The 14,609-nt window shown below is 39.2% G+C and overlaps 1 protein-coding gene across 1 annotated transcript in view; it reads left to right on the forward strand.

Annotated features, from left to right (window-relative positions):
• Window positions 1–830: 830 nt before the first annotated feature.
• Window positions 831–14,609, forward strand: part of LOC104165736 (absent in melanoma 1 protein-like) — a gene marked incomplete at both ends in the record, with an annotated part of 14,206 nt that continues 427 nt past the window's right edge. Inside the window, 6 exons of the mRNA XM_009705450.1 lie at window positions 831–2,320; window positions 7,947–9,408; window positions 9,493–9,669; window positions 12,128–12,175; window positions 12,283–12,401; window positions 13,759–13,921. Of these exons, the coding sequence (XP_009703752.1) occupies window positions 831–2,320; window positions 7,947–9,408; window positions 9,493–9,669; window positions 12,128–12,175; window positions 12,283–12,401; window positions 13,759–13,921 (3,459 nt within the window). The remainder of the gene's footprint in view (window positions 2,321–7,946; window positions 9,409–9,492; window positions 9,670–12,127; window positions 12,176–12,282; window positions 12,402–13,758; window positions 13,922–14,609) is intronic.

The raw sequence follows: 14,609 nt of genomic DNA on the forward strand, positions 1-14,609 counted from the left end.
CAGCTTCTGTGCTGCCGAGAGGGACCCTGCTCTCCTCGGGAGGTCTGCTCTGTCGAAGTAGGAAATACTCGCGGTGTTTTGAAATAAAACATCTCAAAACAAGTATTCATCGTACCGGCATGTATAAAGTGCTAATATATTAAAGTGCAAATATGCATGTGTACTCGGCAATGGTGTTGCGTGTTTCCTGTTTACCATGTTAATTAGAAGTTGTAAGGGAAAACTTCACCAGGGCAGTAGTTGACCCAGTAATGCTCATTGAATGATGCCGTGGCATTTATAGTTCTGGGTTTTCTAGCCCAAAAACACAAGCCAAGTATTTATTGGACTTCATTAAGGAGAAATATATGAATTGTAATACAACTTATGCCTTTAAAAGTATTCTCTGCTAGCACAAGTGTCAAAACTATAACTCAGCCAGTACGGAGAGGAAAGTTAAATTCCCCACTTGTGTTTTTGAAAGGAAAATTTTGACCAAGCAGTTTGTCCCCAGTCTTGCAGGTGCCAGGATGCTTTCTTGTATTGAGTGACGTTAACTAATTGTGCACAAGTTTGAGATTTGGGATGTATAATGCTGGTATTGTAAGGCAAGATGAGTGTTCTTGTAAACAAACACAGGCAGAAACATACAAAAAGATCTTGGGATTTTGATTGGTTTTGAGGGTTTTGTTTTTCTTGCTCTTTTTTGAGAGCTAGTATTGTTCAGTAAACTGTTTTATTCCCATTCACTGTGTTCTTTTAATTTATAGTTGATGCTAATACAAACAAATGTATTATGGAAACAGTTTTGACATTAACCAAATGTTTGTTTGTTTGTTTGTTTTTTATAGTCCACCTCACAATTTACAGATTCTTCCAGAGAAGAGAATAAAAAGAAACCGGTTTTGGAAAGACTTGGAAATTTATTTAGTACAGGGAAAAGGAAAAATGTCAAAAGTTCACTAGAACACACTTCACATCGGAAAGGGGAGAGTTCAGTTTCTCCTCACAGAGCGCAGCCGATATACTGTAGGCACATAAAGGAAGGATACGAAGCTCCTCAAGTACAGAAGCAAGTGAGAAACGTAAGTGCTGTTTCGGAGACGCAGGAATATAATTTCAGCGGGGACATAGGACCGCTGTATCGCGATACCATTTCAGAATGGAGTAGTAGGGGAGTCTCTTCTGACAGTGAGTGGTCAGCAGATTGGAGCGGCAGCAGTGAAACCATTAAAAACTCTTTCTTTGAGAGTAGCCTGAATGTGGAAACCGTGGAACTGGAGAAAGAACCCATCACAGATATAAATAATTCCACAACTCCAGATTTCATAAAAAGCTTGAGAAATTTGTCTAGTGAAGACTTAGAAAAGAGTATCTTAAGCCACAAACAACTCGTGAACACGTGGGTGTCTGAGGAGCCTGGGCATGCAAAACCAAAGGATTTGCCACACGAATTGGAATCTGCAACGAGTGAACATACACATTCTGCTAGAGTGTTGACTGTTGATATCTATCTAAGAAAAACAGACGAACTCCTTGATGAACCTGTGACTGTTATATCAGAAGAAAATTGTAGTGACTCGGACGCAATGGATAAAAAATCTGCTAATAAAAGGTCTGGGAAAAGGAGAAAATCTCAGTCATCTGGTGACATTCCAAATGGAGAGAGAAACCAGACTGAGACTACTGCAAGAGAAGAATCAGTTTTTGAGGATGATGTCCCTTCTGAGGTGTTTTCGGACAAGATAATAAACTCTGAAAGAAAAGCAAAGTCTCCTCAACAGACTCCTGAAAGGAATTCCTCTGCCCCAGGTAACAATCAGGACCTAAAAGTTGGATCTGCTCACAAAGGGGCATCTAAAACTGAAGCTGACAAAGGCAAGCAGCAGATCTCAAATGCAACCCCTGCAAGAAGAAGGTCGTATAAAAAGAATCAGTCGGACACTGTCCCCATTTCCCCTACTGGTTTGAAGGGTCAGGTAAAAGATTACTCCTCAAAAAGGCAGCCTTTAGTGGCACCAGAGAGTAACCCAGTGACAAAAAGAACTTCGGTGGAAAAGGGAACCATACCTGTGGCTTTTGCGGAAGATAGCTTGGAGTCTCCCAAAGTTTCTTTGACCACTAAGACAGAAGACACTGCCTTGGTGTTTGCTGAAGGCAGAAATGAGACCAAGGCAGTAAAGCATGGTAGTGGTTCGGATGGAAGAGCTTTCTTGCGTACTGATGGGATTAAAAATGGAGACCTGTGTATGTCAGCTGAGAGACAGACAAATTCTGATTTAGACAGCTCGAAGCTGAAGAGTTTGGATGCTTCCAGAACAGTCATGACAAAGATTAGCCTGTAAGTAACGTAAACTAGTTTACCTTATCCCTGTAACTCTAACTTTGCCTGTATCTGTGTTTAGGTTTCTACAGGAACACTAGCTATGTATTTATTACCTATGCAGATTATTTTCAATTAAGAACTGCCTTTTAAAAAAAATTTGTCATAATTACGGTTACCACTTAACAAGCACTGTAGTTTACATGTGTTAGAAAAATAATTATTTTTTCTAAATTTTTATGGATAGGGAATTTCTTTGTATGTCAATTCCATTATATAGAATAATTTAATATACATAAAAGCTGTTCTGTTGTCATCATCAGTGCCCCCGTTGTTGCTCAGATTAGCTTGGCTGTCATTGACCTTAAATGTAGTTTTGCCATCTGTAACCAACTAAGGATGTGGTTGAAGATTTTGTATGTGAAAATCTTTGAATAAGGAATGTGTTCAAGTTGTTCTTTGAAACAACGTGAGTTCTGCTGTGAAGAAACGTAGGGTGCAATGTAGAACTTAATCCTTCAAATGATGTGATAAGTCACACTCCAGAAATTTGAGTATGTTTAGTTGTTTTCATAAGTATGTGCAGCATGAATCATGTAAATTTTAATGCATGAGAATAACATCAAGCATTTGCAGAATTATGCATATATTAGTTGCAGGATTTGGTTTTACACTCAAAGAAGTTGCCATTTGTCGAACAGAGGTGATCAGTGCTTTCCTTAGGATTATAAAGAAGTAGATGTAGTTATAACTTTAACTGTAATCACTAGTGTGAGTCCAGGGATTGATTTCCTGGATTCCATCATGTTCTCTTCCACAGTTAATCACTTTATTACATTCGGCATTTCTGTTGTTTGATTGTCATGGCTATGTACTATGCACTATTGCTGTCCTCGTTCTGGTACATTTCATTTATAGGTGTCAGAGTACATTGAATCGTATAGGTCCAGCCGAGGTACGCTGAGTGTTCAGAATTGTCGTTCAGTTGTGTTAAAGGGATGTGAAGGTTCGACACGATGGCGTAAGAAACACCTATGTTTCCAATTGTGCTTCCCACATCTGAGAAGCATAGGAGCGTTAGGAACAATTTCCTTTGCCCGATTTGTAATACTCTCGGTCTGATTTGTTCATTTGTAACTGAATTAAAAATGCGTAGTACTGAAAGTTAAATTGTGGTATTTTTGTACATGGTGATGTTTGCGGTCTGGCAGTGTAGATCACAAATCTTAAACTCTGAAGTTTTATATCTTCACAACTTCAAAGGAAAGGTAGCTTTCATGTTTTTCTCTTTATGTCACTGTTGTTAGCGATGATGCTAATAAATGCTTGCATAGCTGGATTTCATTTGTCTAGCTATCTCCTTGGCTTGCAGTACAGTCAATTATCTTCTGCTCTACTCATAAAGTAATAGACAAGTATCCTTTCTGACAGATTTAATTTTAATGAATAAACAGCCTGTCCTATTTCACCTGATTTTATGGGGTGTGTAGCACTCTGTGTCTTGGCCTTATCTGCTGCTGTAGGAACTTTAGCCCTGGGTGGGGACCGCCGTGTTGCATGCGAGGTTCCTGATACATCTGATAGCTGTCATTGCACCGTACTATGCGGTTTTTTAGCCAGACAAATTTATACGGTCAGATTACCTGGTATAATTTGTAGTCATACATCAGAACACATGAACTATAAACCTGGATATGGATGAAGCGGCTGTAAAATGGGAAAGGAAAAGATGGTGCTGTTACTAGAAGAAGATGTTTTTGTTCTCTTCTTGCTGTTTTGAACCAGAGAACAGATAACCTTTCTGTTTTCAAAGGTTAAAAAAATTATTGTGGGATACTTCACATGAATCCCTTTCAGGCTGAAAAACACTCATTTACTCTCAGCCTTGTTTACCACCTATAAGATGGATTTTGTATAATCAAAGCAGTTTTCACTTAAAAATGCATCATGTCTCTTACTAATGACATTGTGCCAATTGTGGGAATCAAGTTTCTTTAGAAACAATTTAAAAAAAAAAGTCGGTTTTGCTGGTTCTCTGTAAGTAATGATAGCATTTTCTGTCTTTTCTCCTTTTGTGTCTGTGTACTGGGCAACTTGGAAGTCACAGAATACGCTGCTTCTAGTTTTTGAAAGGGGAACCTATCAGGTTTGAGACTAAACTGAGGTTGATGGTACGTCTTAATCGGCAAATAAAACCTCGGGCAGTAGTTACTTTGATGTGCTTAGCAGAAAACTTGGCTTCATTTGTCATATTTGATGTTCAGACATGGTTTTGTAGTTGCCTTTGCATTTTTGCCCACTTGTTGAATTATTCTGCTCTGTTAACATGCCATTTTCCTTTGCTCACCTCAATCTGATGTTTTGGCGTCAATATTTTCTGGCATCGGCTAGGTGCTTGACACGGTCGTTTCGACAGATGCTTTAGCTCTGTGACTCACCTTCCACTTATGACTATATTGGGAGAGGTTTAACTACTTGCTTCCACAGGTTAGCTGCAAAGTGTAGGCAAAGAGAAGGACATCACTATTTCTCTTGTGGCTGCTTGTTCCTGGCATTGCAGATCAGCAGTGGGTAGTAGGGATCGGCCACACCGGGCTGTTCGTAAGAAAGCATTTGCACTGTTAGAGGAATCCACCTTTCAATGCTTTTCCCCCATGCTAGAGGGGAGGCTTAAAGGATACTTAAGCAACATCTTCTCCTTTTAAACAAGCTTAGAAACTCAGTTCTTGCAATAAAGCACAGCTTTTGGCTGTATTTAAAATCAGTGTTTCTTAGTGTGGAAAAAGGTGTAATGAAAAGATTAGTTAGAGGAGCCCAGCTGCAGTGGATGGAGCTCCAGGGCTGAGCTTTCTATTGCTCTTCAGTCTCAGCTGTGTTTCTGCTGCTGTGGTGAAATAACTGCAGAATGTAAAATACAAAGTGCTGAAGTGGTTGTTTCTGCATAAATTTGCAAAGTTTGAAACTATACCTTTGAGGTGTTAGCTGTTCATTTACAACGGGTTTTAGGCGTGGCTGATAATTATCAGCGTTAACCATGAAACTTGCTTGTGTCAAGGCATACAGGGAGAGACGGATTTTATTGGGAAGATATGTGGTGTTATGTTGAAATGCACTTAGTAGTGCAAGTGACACGCTGACAAAAGGACGGTGTGGAAATGAGTCTATTAAGATAATTAGGCTGTTAGTGATACCTCTTGAAAATACAGGTAGGAGGAGAGGATAAGTACATTTTTCTGATCAGAAAAGGACATGAAGGGTCCTGGTGAACAGCAAATTCGGCGTGTATCAGTAGTGGATCCTTGTAGCGGATGAAGACTAAGCCTGTACTGGACTACACTGGCAGGAGCAGAGCCAACAGGTCAAAGGAGAAGATACTTGGTGCTCATGACGCTGCATCTGGGGCATTATATTGAGTTGTGACCTTCCCTCCTCTTCCAGCTGTCTTCTGGTGCAAGAGAGAGGTTCACAAATTGGAGTGAGTTCAGTGGTGAGCCATTAAGAAGGTGGTGGCACTGAAGCATACCGTATCTGAGTCGAAGCGGAAGTAGCTTGATTTGTTCAACTGAGAGAAGAGAAGGATATGGGTAAACCTCAATCATCTCTCACTACCTATAGAGGTATTATGGAGAAGGCAGAGGCAGATTCATCCCTGAGGTGTGCAACGAAGGGACAATGACATGGTTGCAAATTGCAACAGTGAAGTTTCAATGGCGTATAAGGGAAAAATATTTCACAGTGGCAGTGGCTGACCTGCTGCAGTGCTTCTCTAGTAAGGCTCTGAAATCTCACCCCTTGGAGATTCTCCGAACTTGGTCAGACAAAGCCTTCAGGAACTTGGTCTAACTTTGAAGCTGTCCCTATTCTGAGTGGGAAGTTGGACTAGCTGACCTTCAGAGGTCCCTTGCAACTTACATTCACTTTCCAAAAAGGAAAATTATAGAACAATTTAACTTCGAAAAGTTTAGGAAAAACAGTCGTATTGCAAATGAAAAGTAGTGTCTAAGTAAATTTAATTTTATATGGTGTGATAGTTCCCTCCCTGCCTTCCCCCTTTCAGAAATAATTTTTTTGGGTTTCTAGACTGAAGTTTTCCAAGTGTGTTTTACTAGCACCTATCTGAAGTATGGCCAGTCATTTTTAAGTTTACCATTTCCCTTTTCATTGATCACGTGTTCTTCCTAAGAACCTTCCAGTTGTGAACCAACGTGAGCAGGCTGGTAGTTACAGTGAGCGCTGTCAGGAAGTCTTCTTTGAAAAGACATGTTGATTTTTAACAGTTGTGTAGATTCTTAGGCAGCCGAGTTTGGGTTCCTTCTGTTATTTCAGTAACTTTGTTCCTCATGCTTTCCCCAAGAAAAGGAGCTTGGACAATGGAGAGTCTTGCTTTAGTAAGGTTTATTTTCTTACTTGGGATGGATCTCTTGAAGAAGAGGAGAAAGGAGTGATCTCGGTTTGTGGGTTGATCATGTTAACTCACTTGTACCTCGCGCTTCTTTCTTGGGCTAAAGAGCTGTCTGAGAGCTCAGTGAATGCAGTTTGTGTAAGTAAAAATGAAGAAAGCATTTAAAGGTTGGAATCATCCATTGACTGATAGAGTGTTTGAGGCCCTGGAGATTGTTGCTGCAGGCGAGTTTCTTTTATCTCCCACCGTCGTCAGTTTTCATGTAGTGCAGTTTCTGCCTGTTCTCCCACCGCTGAGGATCTCCGGTTTCCTCTTTGGAGAACAGGTCTTACTTTGAGGTGATGGTGGGCTCCTTGACACTCGTTTTATCTGACTGATGAATTTGGAAGACACGTGCCCTGCATCTTTACAGCTGTTCGTACTGTTCCTGCAGTAGCAAGTGACATGGACAAATTACTTTTCCTGGATATAGGTATTCAAAGGAAGGAGGCTTAAAACCCTCAGCACATACTACTACGTACTTGTATGTGCTTTTCTATCCGCTCTGATGGAGAAGTTTCTATAAGTGTTTCCTAATTCAATTCTTGTAAAATTAGCAGGGTTAGTTTACACAATTTAAATTGTTAGCTGACTTTACCTGAAGGAAATGGGAGAGTCCTCGCACGTGGTGTTCGCTTAGCCAAGTGGTGATGCAGTGAGTGGGGACAGTTACCTTTTCCACCAGCAGTAATGAGGCCAGAAGAGGTCTTTCACTTGTTTTAAGCTTGCTTCTGCAAAGAATCTGGCCAGCTGTCTTCAAAACTTGTTGGAGAGGTACATTCAAATGTTAACCAACTTATTATCACCTTAATGAATTGGGATTTGTTTCCTAAACTCTGTAGGGAATTGCATGCGTGTAATTTATTCTGCCTGTTCATTATTAAATTTTAATGTCTGTCAGTCATAAGTAGTTAAGTTCTCTGCCTCAATTGCAGATGCTGTCGGCTGCTGTGTATTTTTTACTGAGCATTAAAGAGCTGCGTACATGTTTGAAATGTATTCTCCTTATTTAGTATCTAATTTTTTTTGTTGTTCACATAGTTACTCCTTTTTTAGTTAATTCTTTTTGAGATACCAAAAGTTAAACTGAATGTGACTGTGGAAAATTTCATTATAGTGCTACATTTTAGTGTGTTGAAAACTGTTTCAAGTCTTTTCAAGATTAATCAAAGATGTAACTCTGTATCACTTTGCCTCCTGTAGTCCAGCCAAACCGAAGAATGTAGAGCTGAATTTTAAAGCACCTACGAATCAAGACGGTTTAGAAAGTGAGCAGGATACTCTGGAAAAACCAGTTAATAAAACTAACAGCAACATTGCCAACAAAATTTCCTTGTTTGAAAATAAATGCGCTAACCAGAGCCAGAGGCCTGCTGACATCTCTGCTTCAAAAAATAGTACTGTACCAAACACATTTGTTGGCAGAGCAAAGCTGAAATTTGGAAAACAACCTAAGGAAAGCGAACAGCCTGATAAAACATTAAATAAGCAAAGCAGTCGCCAGAAGTTGTTTGAGAACGGCACACCAGAGAAAGAAAGCACTGCAGAATTAAAAGACAAAAATGGAGAAAGCTCTGCCTCTTATGAGGATATTGGGAAGACAACAGAACTTAAAGTAAAAGCTGCAATATCCCTTTTTAACCAAAGTAGCAAAACTGATGCTGGTAGTGTTTCTCTGAAGCAACCTGATCCAGAATTAGTCACAGCTAAAAAAGAAAGTTCACCTTTGAAACTGCCCTTACACTCGCCCAGTAAAAGTGAAAATGCTCAAGATAATTCCTACCAAAGAAATAACACAAGCTCAGAATTCCACAGAAATGAAGAAGAGATACTGCCAAACACAGAGGTTTTATCACCTTGTGATGATGATAAATGTCCTCCAGCATCTCATCAGGTTTCTAGATCAGAATTTAAGATGGAAAATGGAGATAAAAAGGCAAAGCCAGGAGATTTGAGCTTTGCAGCACTGCAGTATGATGACAGCAGTCAAGACAGCATATTGATATCAGAACACAACACCAATACACCAAAGAGCCCAGGCAGAACCTGTAATGGATCTGCTGAAGATGATAGCGTTTTTGATTCCCCATCTGACATGGAGAAGTTTGCTGAAACAATAAAAAACTTAGACAGCTCGATTTGTTTACCTCAGAAAAAGAAGAGGTCAAAGCTTCCCAAGTCCCCAGCACCCCACTTTGCAATGCCTCCCATTCATGAAGACAACTTAGAGAAAGTATTTGATCCTAGTGTGTTTACTTTTGGTTTGGGACTGAGAAGGGAAAAAACACAGGATCTGTTACCGGCCCAACAAATTAAAATGCAAAGCCTAGAAACGATAGCCAGAGTCAGGCCCAAGCGTGCCTCAACCGAACAAAGTATCATATTCAAAGCCCTGCAATCATGTAATAAAGAGGAACCTGCCTTTACTCACGAAATAAATGGAAAAGAGAACATTGATGGTACCGATGGTGAAATTAAGAGATCCCGGCTTGAAAAAAGCTCCCTCTTCTCAAGCTTGCTGTCTTCTACATCTAAAGAAAAGTTTTTTAATCCTTCTGTGACCTCAGTAAATAACACCTCAACAACTTGTACAACTGACTCCTCAGGGTTGCCTTCTTTACAACAGGATGCTTCTGGGCCATTCAGCGCATCTCAAAAATCGGAGGTAATAAAGATCATTCATGAAATGCAACCATGTAAAATTTTGTCTACCTGCTGAATGACTGTTAATTTTGATTTTGCAATTCAGTCTCTTTCAGATACGAAGTTTCCAAGTTTCATGGAGAAGTACATGCAAGCAGATAGTGCAAAAAAAGAACTAAGTTTACAAATGCCCAACTATGGGAACCCTGAAAAAAGTTTTTCCAGCTGGTTAGGGGCAAGCAGATATGAATCAAATATCCCCACTGGTTTATTAGATGTGGATGTAAGTATTGCGTTGTTTCCTCTCTGAGGACATACATAGATTACAGATACATAGAGGTGAACATAGGTATGGTACCAGTTTAATCTGATGTTGACTGCACTTGAAAATGAGATGGCATCTATTAACATCATTATATTTCTTCATGGTGCCCTTATTTTGAGACTCTTCACAAATAAGAGTTGAAAGTGTATGTTTGAATGTGTCTTCATATTTCATTTTGTCTTATTTTGAAATAACTCTCATGCTAACTTCATTTTTTTATTGTAAATTGGTAGAATGCTTTCTGTGAACTTCAGAAAACTTGTGCCTGCTGCTTCTGCTGACAGTACTCTCTCTCCTCTTCCAGCAAGACATTCAGGCATTGCACTGTTAACTGAGTAACAGGGCAACCTTTTTTTTGTTAGCCCTCTGGTTTTGTTCCCAGTATTCCCATGCACTTGATAGAAAAATAGATACTTTAAGAACTGGACGGTAGTGATTATTGAAAGTCATGCTAGCATGGAGGGCTGTTCCTTTGTCTGGTGATGAGCATCTATTCATCATGAGTTGAGCCATACCTACGTTTTCCCTTCGAGGCAACTTTACCCTAATGTGGGAGAACTTTGTAATTTCTGCTTTCAAAATGATGAACCAATTTCCTATAGTATGTGCTATTTCTGTTGACTTGGGCCCTTACTGTTACCGAGAGGAAAACTGTAACTGGGAGATCTAAGAACCATGGGAAGAACTATGTTCTCCAAAGTTTAACAGCCACACTAATGTGACCTGTGGAATTGAAGCAGCTTATAAGAAATTTGAGAAATACTTTTCCAAAGCTAATGGTTATCTGCTGTTACTGTCCTACTAAAAGGAGTGGAAGTAGGAAGTAGTAGAAATAACTCCTTCATCTTGCAGAAGGAAATCATCCATGGTACCTTGCAATTTTGAGGACATAGATTTTTCTCTCATGGGAATTTTTTCAGTTAGTGTGGGGGTGAAAATTAGGGGGATTATTTGCAGTGGTATAGACTTATGCTGCCAGTTGAAAAGGCTTTCTTACTCTAGATGGTCCTCTTTGGATTTCAAAACCTGAGTTTAAAGCTAGATGACTAGTACTGATTTTTTTTTTCGTACTTAAATTGTTGTTCCTGAGTGGGTTTCAATTTTTCAGTAGAGTGTGAAGGCCTGATATGGCAAGGGGGTATGTACACACATGAGAGAAGACCGTTAAGCTCCGAAGGGTTCCAGGACTTCTGCAGCACTGTTGCTGACTCCAAATTGTCTTGCTGAAGTTAGACAGGAACTGAAAATGTTTGTATGATGTGTACCTACTGTGCATCTTCCACTAAGAAAATGATGATGCAATGGCTAGTGGATAATGTGAAGGAAAAGAGTAAGGGCAGCCCTAAACAATGACTTTGGCATTCCTTAAAACACAGGGCAAGTTCTAACTGGAATTGAAGCACAGGCTAAAAAAACCAGTCATGCTTCAGCCTGTCTTGATGATGCCTACAAAAATCTGATGGTGGTTAAGGAACTCTGTCCTGAGACCACTGCCCTGAGTGCTGTCAAATATGTTCTCGTTAGTTCCTTGCACATGTTGCTGGTTATCTTAGGCTGCAACCTGTTTGGGGGCAGGATCTGTTTGGGGTTTTTTTGTTTGTATGAATAGTTCCAAGAAAAGCAGGACCCTGTCCCAGAATGAGCACTCCTGTCCTGGCTAGGAAGCCACACACATAATTGCAACGCTTCATTATTTGTTTTAAGATGACGTGATGCAACGACAGCTTTCCCATATATTCTATATCGTATAATTTACCACTGACTTCAGCGTTGTTTTAGACTTTGTATACCTCAATAGGTTTTTTTTTTTTTTTGGCATTTTTAGTCTATCACTGCACGTCTCATACTTTTTGAAGAAAACTGTCTTGTTACAAGGTGTTCAGCACAAAATTGATTATGCTAGTTAGTTCATACATGTGTATGCCATCAGTCCTCTTCAGTCTTTTCATATATTCCTTCAAAATTACTTCGTGCTTTATGGTTACCAGATGTTTAAACTTTCATTAATATCTTTATCATTGTAGAGCATATACTTTATCAAGGCCAGTTTTTTTGAGTAGTCTGTTGGCATGAAAATCCTGGAATTTGTAGGAAGCTGATCAGAAGGATTTTAAAGCATTTCAAGTCTGAGATTAGTTGGCTTCAGTGAGACAATAATTCAGAGTTTGGAAAAAAAAAAAAGTGTGCAAGTTTGTACATTTGTGGCAAGATATTGCTCTTCAGGAGGACAAAGGAATTGAAGGCAGTAAGTAGGTGTAGTTGAAGTGTTACCAGCTTTTTGCTATTCAGACTAATTTTTATTTTTTTTACTAGCTCTTACTTTATAGCTGGGCATCTTTATTGAATATATTTTTTGTTTGTTTTTTTGGTGTGGGGGTTTTTTTTTTGTGACTTTTCTCTCCCCACTGTCCGTTAGGCACTTTCAAGAAATGGGCAAAGTAAAATCAATCCCAGACCTGGCAAGGTAAGATCAATTTTATTATCTTACTGTTCCTTTCTCTATATTTAAAGCATAGCTAGATAGAATTATATGTTGTTGATGTTTGGTTTTGGTTTTTTATTTGAACACAGCTGGTGATATACTGTGATTCAAACTATCAAAAAAATGGTATTGAAGTTTTCCATGATGTTCTGGATTGCAGTTCTTGGGTTCTATCACCAACAATTTTAGTGAAAGTCGTCAGAGGATGGTAAGAGATTAATTTTTATTCTTTATCATTGGTCTATCCAAAAATCTTTTGAAACAGAACCAGCATGTAAATCACAGTAAGTCTGCCTTGCAAATGGCAATGTAACATAGACACCTATGAGCAAGAAATGTGGCATTTTACCTCTGCAGTAGGAAGTTGTGGGCTGGGAAGCTTATTTTGCTGACAAATTCAGTCTTACCATCTGGAGGGGTGCAACATTTCACCAGGCATAGGCATGGGATGAAATGACAGATTCTGTCTGGCGATGCTGCCCTTTGACTCCTCTCTCCTTTGTGGGTTCTTGCACAGTATTTGGATTGGGCTCAAAGGCTAGCAAAGGATTTTAAAGCCAAGTCTGTCGTGGGTTTGGATGCAAACGATAAATTCCATGTCCAAAGATATAAAGTGGTGCTGTAGAGATAATTGACTGTTTCTGTGATAAGTCCAGAGGGAATTTTTCTCTAAAAGCCAGATTGCCTAAGAGTAATTCAAAACAAGTTCCATCTCCTGCTTTCTTTGTAGCATTAATAGAACAGCCATTATTAGTGTGGATAGCCTGGCAAGTTAAGTTGTGGCCAGGCTATAATACAGTCAAATAGCAGGTTCTCAAAACTAATGATCTGATAGTAAGCTGCAGAAACAAGGGCTAGCTGCAGTAGGAGGTACTGGGAAGCACACTGATTGCTGTTTAGCTTTAGAAAACTGGAATGATCTTTCGATCTGTGTGAACCAAGTCTTCTCTTCCAGAATGGAGTAGGGAACAGGGTTTTCGTTTTTTTACCCCCCTTCAACTGAGAGCTGCAGGGGAGGGTTTTGTATTTGCAGATGGATATTGTTTTTATCTAGTTATATATTCAAACCTGCTGTTAAATATAAAGTTGTGCTTGTCTTCTGAGCAGTCTTACTGTCCTTTGGTACATCTATACCAGCCCCTGTGGAACTCCAGGCTGCTGTTCACAGGATGCAAGTAGCTTGTCTGTTTATACATGATGCAGCAGTCTGCAGTGTCAACATTTTCTGACCTACAAATTGGCTCTGATTAGTATCTCATGCAAAATTCTGGTATTCACAGACAGTAGTCTTGCTGCCCTAAATCATCAATTTAAAAAGGTGGAGGAGTTTTTGATGAACCTACAAAGTCAGCAGTAGGTATCTTTGTTTTTATCATTGCTTTAAAAAGTATCACAGAGACCAGAAATGGCTTGCGTCAGCAGTGTTGCGCAAATAAACTGTATTGGGGTGGCGGAAAGAGTCTGGAAATAAGAGTTCTTATGAAAGAATTTGTTAAATGAGAGCATGATTTTTGCAAATCGCACTTGATAAAGCACCGTTAAAAATGAGAATTTTTTATTTTAAGCTGGATACTCTATGAGAAACCAAATTTTGAAGGTCCCTCTATTCCCATGGAAGAAGGAGAGCTGGAACTCCCAGATATTTGGGGTACAGGTAGTTCTGAAGAACAAAATGAATGCAAATCTCTAAAGCCTGCAGTGATTGGTTCAATAAGGCATGTTGTTAAGGCAAGTAATATAAGTAAAGAAAATTTTGTATAGTAATGTTTGGTGATGTTTTATATTGATACAGAGTGTGATTGGTGTATTAGGACACAAGTGTAACATGAGTTGTGAATGCATGAAACAGTCTTCCATGTTGAATGTATTGTTTAGTCACAAAATAAATGTGGGGGCTTTTGCACAAAGGGGATTATGGTGACATCCACTGGAAGGGTAGGGCAGGATGAAAACTTTGTGGTTTTTATTAGACTAACCTCCAAAATGCTATGGACAGCATATGCTTTTTAGCTTGGTCAATCTGTCAGGAAAAACATCCCAGAAAATTCCACAGACTGATATTTCCAAAACATGTGGCTTTTTGTGGCTTTTTTTCTTTTTTTTTTTTTTAAATAAGGTAAACCAAATTTACACTTAGCATGAACTTTAGTGTCAAAAACCAAACCTTGTTTGATACTCAAAAAATAGCCCTGTATGCACAAACTTACCAGGGAGTTTCACACGTGGTGGAACAACCTTCCTACGTGCACTTTTAACCTACCATTAAGTAGTTACCTTTGCAGGTTTCTGAAACAAGTATAAACAATAAAGTTATTTGACTAGGAAGGGGAAAAAGGAGGAATATGTATTACTTGTAACTACAATTCTTGTTTAAATTGCAGTTTTCTTCAAGAATGGCTTTTTTTGTGTTTTTTTT

Source organism: Cariama cristata, unplaced genomic scaffold (assembly GCF_000690535.1).
Source record: "Cariama cristata isolate BGI_N322 unplaced genomic scaffold, ASM69053v1 scaffold43228, whole genome shotgun sequence".
Lineage (NCBI taxonomy): Eukaryota > Metazoa > Chordata > Aves > Cariamiformes > Cariamidae > Cariama > Cariama cristata.